Genomic DNA, 6,243 nt, shown 5'->3' on the forward strand with positions numbered 1-6,243 from the left:
AAGATGGGAAAGGAAGGAAAGAGGGGAGCAGGAAATGCCGGTGTAGGGGTGAGCTTTGACTAGAGTTAGGGATTCCAGGAAGCAGAGATGAGAGAGAACTCTCCAGGAATGAGAGACATGTATGAAAACAAGTTACCCCAATCTACCACACTTGTTTGGTCTGTGGACTTAAGAGGGCAGCCAGCCTACTTTCCCATTTCTTCTGAAGTCCTCACAACTGGAGATCTGCTGCCAAGGCTGCCATCCTCATTGTCCTCCCTGGCAATGTTCAAGCGCACATGGCCTCTAAGAGTGGTCATCCACCCTTCCATTTGTCATTCTCCCTTTTCCAGTCCTCTGGGACTAATCTTGTTCTCTTGGACTATCTTTAAAGGTGACTATAATGTCTACACTCTTCAACCCAGAGTTCCCAGGGGTAGGTGGGCATGTACCCCAAGAACAAAAACTAAACTAAAAAAAGAAAAACAAATGGAAGAAAAGGCTCTAGGTGGAGAAAATTTAAAACTTATGGAAGTGAATGTTTAGAACTAAAAATAAACAAATTAATTTATATGTATACACATCCACAAATTAAAAAATTCTATTTTCATGGAAATTTTATAAGACTGAAAGTGTCCAGTTCAGATTAATGACTGAAGTCATTACTTAATAAAATATTTTCAATACTAAAAAAAGAAAAAGAAAAGGTTCCATCTACAGTAAAATATTCACGGCAGCACTTATTGAGGTAGTCAAGAATTAGAAACGAAGTAGGTACCCATTGATTGGGGGATGGCTATACCAAATGAGGAGCATGAGTTTAGAGGAGGTGTCAATACACTATAAGAAACAGTGAATATGAAGAATTTCCATGGGAAGACTTGTATGACCTGACACAATGTAAAGCAAGCAGAGCCAGGAAAACAATGACAATGCAAACTGAAGGAATGAAAATGCAAAACTGAACACTGTACAATTTTAACAATCAAGACTGGCCTGGGAAAAGAGTCGAGCAAAAGCACCATTCTCCCTTCATTTTAGAAGTGGGAGACCATAATTATGAAATATTGAATGTACTATCAGAAGCTAATGTATTAATAGGTTCTGTTGAGCTGCTCCCCCCAGCCCCAACTTTAAATTTTTGTCTCAAGAAATGATTGTTCCGGGGGGTGGAGCCAAGATGGCGGAGTAGAAAGACGCACATACACATAGCTCTGAACCCACAACCCATAGAATGGCTACAGGGAAGTAACTCACGGCGAATTCCGAGGGAGATTTCTGTTCCAGAGAGACCTGCAAACCTCTCGCGGGGGGTCCTTCGCGCTGCGGACTGGGCGCCGGGACTGGGAGCTGAGTGCAGCCCTGCCGCGGCCGCGGCACCGAGAGGAAAAGATCCGAGCAGGCTTCACAGACAGGATCTCCAGCGGCCACGCGGGTCCCTCCACCCACAGGTGACAGGGGTGGGTGAGAGAGTCTCTTTGGCGGGTCGAGAGGGGAGTGGGGTGCCCCCATAATACAGCCCCCCCCCCGGGAGGTAGAAGCTGAGAGGTGGCTGCAGACAGGGGCTCCCCAAGCGGGCGGGAGCCTGAATCCATTGCGGAAGGTCTGTGCATAAACCCCCTGAGGGAACTGAGCCTGAGAGGTGGCCCTGCCCCGATCTCAGCACCAGATCATAATCTCATACTGAATAGCAGCCCTGCCCCCGCCAAAAGCCCTGAGGCTGGAAGCAGCATTTGAATCTCAGACCACAAACACTGGCTGGGAGGATCAGGAGGTGAGGTGGGTGTGAGGAAAATATTCAGAGGTCAAGTCACTGGCTGGGAAAATGCCCAGAAAAGGGAAAAGAAATAAGACTATAGAAGGTTACTTTCTTGGCGAACAGGCATTTCCTCCCTTCCTTTCTGATGAGGAAGAACAATGCTTACCATCAGGCAAAGACACAGAAATCAAGGCTTCTGTGTCCCAGCCTACCCAATGGGCTCAGGCCATGGAAGAGCTCAAAAAGAATTTTGAAAATCAAGTTAGAGAGGTGGAGGAAAAGCTGGGAAGAGAAATGAGAGACATGAAGTCAAAGCATGAACAGCAGATCAGCTCCCTGCTAAGGGAGACCCAAAAAAATGTTGAAGAAATTAACACCTTGAAAACTAGCCTAACTCAATTGGCAAAAGAGGTTCAAAAAGCCAATGAGGAGAAGAATGCTTTCAAAAGCAGAATTAGCCAAATGGAAAAGGAGATTCAAAAGCTCACTGAAGAAAATAGTTCTTTCAAAATTAGAATGGCACAGATGGAGGCTAATGACTTTATGCAAAACCAAGAAATCACAGAACAAAGAGAGAAGAATGGAAAAATGGAAGATAATGTGAAATATCTCATTGGAAAAACAACAGACCTGGAAAATAGATCCAGGAGAGACAATTTAAAAATTATGGGACTACCTGAAAGCCATGATCAAAAGAAGAGCCTAGACATCATCTTTCATGAAATTATCAAGGAAAACTGCCCTGAGATTCTAGAACCAGAGGGCAAAATAAATATTCAAGGAATCCACAGAACACCGCCTGAAAGAGATCCAAAAAGAGAAACTCCTAGGAACATTGTGGCCAAATTCCAGAGTTCCCAGGTCAAGGAGAAAATACTGCAGGCAGCTAGAAAGAAACAATTCAAGTATTGTGGAAATACAATCAGGATAACACAAGATCTAGCAGCCTCTACATTAAGGGATCGAAGGGCATGGAACAGTATATTCCAGAAGTCAAAGGAACTAGGACTAAAACCAAGAATCACCTACCCAGCAAAACTGACTATAATACTTCAGGGGAAAAAATGGTCTTTCAATGAAATAGAGGATTTTCAAGTATTCTTGATGAAAAGACCAGAGCTGAAAAGAAAATTTGACTTTCAAACACAAGAATGAAGAGAACCATGAAAAGGTGAACAGCAAAGTGAAGTCATAAGGGACTTACTAAAGCTGAACTGTTTACATTCCTACATGGAAAGACAATATTTGTAACTCTTGAAACATTTCAGTATCTGGGTACTGGGTGGGATTACACATGCACACACGCTCACATACATAGAGACAGAGTGCACAGAGTGAATTGAATAGGATGGGATCATATCTTTAAAACAAGATGAAATCAAGCAGTGAGAGAGAAATATATTGGGAGGAGAAAGGGAGAAATTGAATGGGGCAGGTTATCTCTCATAAAAGAGGCAATCAAAAGACTCATTAGTGGAGGGATAAAGAGGGGAGGTGAGAGAAAAACATGAAGTCTACTCTCATCACATTCCACTAAAGAAAAGAATAAAGTGCACACTCATTTTGGTAGGAAAACCTATCTCACAATACAGGAAAGTGGGGGATAAGGGGACAAGCAGGGTGGGGGGGATGATAGAAGGGAGGGCATGAGGAGGAGAGTGCAATTCGAGGTCGACACTCATGGGGAGGGATAGGATCAAAAGAGAATAGAAGTAATGGGGGACAGGATAGGATGGAGGGAAATATAGTTAGTCCTATACAACACAACTATTATGGCAGTCATTTGCAAAACTACACAGATATGGCCTATATTGAATTGCTTGCCTTCCAAAGGGAAGGGGTGGGGAGGGAGGGAGGAAGAGAAGTTGGAACTCAAAGTGTTAGGATCAACTGTCGAGTAATGTTCTTGCCACCAGGAAATAAGAAAAACAGGTAAAGGGGTATAGAAAGCTATCTGCCCCTACAGGACAAAAGAGAAGATGGAGACAAGGGCAGTGAGGGATGATAGAAGAGAGAGCAAATTGGTCATAGGGGCAATTAGAATGCTTGGTGTTTGGGGGGGGAGGGGATAAAAGGGGAGAAAATTTGTAACCCAAAATTTTGTGAAAATGAATGTTAAAAGTTAAATAAATAAATTTAATAATAAAAAAAAAAAATAAAAAAAAAAAAAAAAAAAAAAAAAAAAAAAAGAAATGATTGTTCCCTAGGTAAAGAACAGTAGGGAGAGACATAACGCCTAAAGGCATTAGTAAAAAAAAATTAGTAAAAAAAAAATGTTGGAATAATATATAACAGCTACTTTCTAGTGGGCTCTGTTAATTCCTTAATTACCTTCAAGTGGGGGTCGTTAATGTTGTGCTGAGTTAATACTTTTGCTTTTGTCTAGCTTCTCTCCTTTTCTGTCCAGATAGAAACACCAACGTGAAACAAAGAGTTTATGAATGAGCACAATCTCTTTGGGGAAGTACACTCTTATGGTAGTTCATTTTAAGATTTTGTAGTGTTCAGTTATTTTCAATCATGTCTGACTCTTCATGAAACCACTTAGGGTTTTCTTGGCAAAGGTGCTAGAGTAGTTTGTCATTTCCTTCTCCAGTTCATTTTACAGATGAAGAAACTGAGGCAAACAGGATTAAGTGACTTGCCCAGGGTCACACAGGTAGCAAGTGTTCCACAGTTCTTTCTTTTGTCTTGGTAATCACACACACACACACACACACACACACACACACACACAGAGATGCAAAAAAAAAAGTGGATATTGTGGTAAATTTTGTTGACTATTTCTTTTTCTCTCTTTTAGATGGTGCTGTTGGCAAGATGTGAGGGGCATTGCAGTCAGCCCTCCCGCTCAGAGCCTCTGGTCTCCTTCAGCACGGTGCTGAAGCAGCCTTTTCGCTCTACCTGTCACTGCTGCCGACCCCAGACCTCCAAACTGAAGGCCCTGAGGCTTCGATGCTCTGGGGGAATGAGACTCACAGCCACCTACCGGTACATCCTCTCCTGCCACTGTGAAGAGTGCAGCTCCTAAGGCTTGCCCACTGGAGGCACTGTAGGACTGGCTGGCATTGACGCCACAGCTGTGGGGTTCTGGACCCCCAAAGGACAGATGGCTGTAAGATCCAGCAGGATAATTTCTCCCAGATGAGGCACTGTAGAAAGGGAACAGAGAAAGGCAGGGAACCTGGTCCATTCGTGTTCTACTAATAGACATTATGAGTTTGTTCATAAAGAGGAGACATTGGTTTTGGCATCTTCCTGGGTCTTCTCCTCCCTCCCCCTACTCTACCTCCCCTTGGACCAAGTTCTTTCAGTAGTTTTTAAGATTCCTCTTTTCTCCACTTTGATCTGAATGCTCTCCACCCATGAGCACTAGTGGGGAAAACAAGGCAAGCGACAAGCCATCACTCATCAGAAGATCCCATGGAAGAAATGCCATTGGGCAGAAGGATGCCCAGGCCTTGTCTACGGAGTCTTCTTTTACTGTTAAGTTTTCATCTCCATTTTACATCGTTCCTGATTATGTTTGCTGCTGCTGCTGCTAAAAGTTGTCACTTGTCTATTCCAAACACCAAGTATGTGGACATGCTTGACCAAGTTTAGCTGGCATTAAAAATAATTAACAAGAAAATTCAGGCTCTCTTTTGGGATGCTGGAATGTCTAGACCTTGACAACTAAGGGCTCATTTAGGAATGGCTTAGGACAAACATAATGATATCTATTCGGGCATTTATTTGGAGTCTATCTTAAATAAATTATGACTGTCATCAGTCAAATGAGTGTAAGGGCAGAACTTCAAAGACCTGTACAGATGCATGTGGACTAGTTATATTCATGTATACAAATGCTGCAACTTCAGATATCAACCAGTATGTATATGCACTATGGCTTAAGCAGCTCTATTTGTATGTTTTTCTAATCTCCCCGTCCTCTACATGAGACTTAGTGTCTCTACCAGGTGCCAAACTGGCAGCCTAACTCAGCTACTATTTCAGTTTTTGAACACTTGATCCACAGATGTTTTTGGTCATTGAGGCAATTATTACAACCAATGGGGGGCTGCTATCAGATCTGTTCAATCAGAAATCCTTGATTTTAAGGAAAAAATAAACTCTCTTAGGACTGATAACTGGAAAAAAAAAACTTGTTATATATAATCTTATCCAAACACCTCATTTTACAGATGAAGATGCTGAGGAGATTCAGAGAGGCTAAGTAATTTGCCCAGAGTTATACAGTCAGTGACTAATTAAATCAGGATTCAAACCCAGGTCATCTGAATAACCCTCTAGTGTTCTTTCTCTCTAGTACTATCTCCCACAATGGTTTCCTTAGTCAGACTATTATAGACTTAACTTATCATTCAAGTTTGAGGTTTAAAATGCAATAATTCCTTGGTGGACCATAAAATCTACTTTAAAATACTTTACTAATTTAATAATTAAAATAATACAGTTAAAAAGGTTAAAATAAGACACTATTTGCTTCTCCTGTAAAATCAACA

At 41.9% G+C, this 6,243-nt stretch overlaps 1 protein-coding gene across 1 annotated transcript in view; it reads left to right on the forward strand.

The window, feature by feature from the left end:
• Positions 1 to 5,369, forward strand: part of NDP (norrin cystine knot growth factor NDP) — a 57,822-nt gene extending 52,453 nt beyond the window's left edge. Inside the window, exon 3 of the mRNA XM_072615119.1 lies at positions 4,542 to 5,369. Coding sequence (XP_072471220.1) covers positions 4,542 to 4,769 — 228 coding nt within the window. The 3' untranslated portion in view covers positions 4,770 to 5,369. The remainder of the gene's footprint in view (positions 1 to 4,541) is intronic.
• The last annotated feature ends 874 nt before the right edge of the window (positions 5,370 to 6,243 follow it).

This window comes from Notamacropus eugenii, chromosome 5 (assembly GCF_028372415.1).
Source record: "Notamacropus eugenii isolate mMacEug1 chromosome 5, mMacEug1.pri_v2, whole genome shotgun sequence".
In the NCBI taxonomy this organism is placed as follows: domain Eukaryota; kingdom Metazoa; phylum Chordata; class Mammalia; order Diprotodontia; family Macropodidae; genus Notamacropus; species Notamacropus eugenii.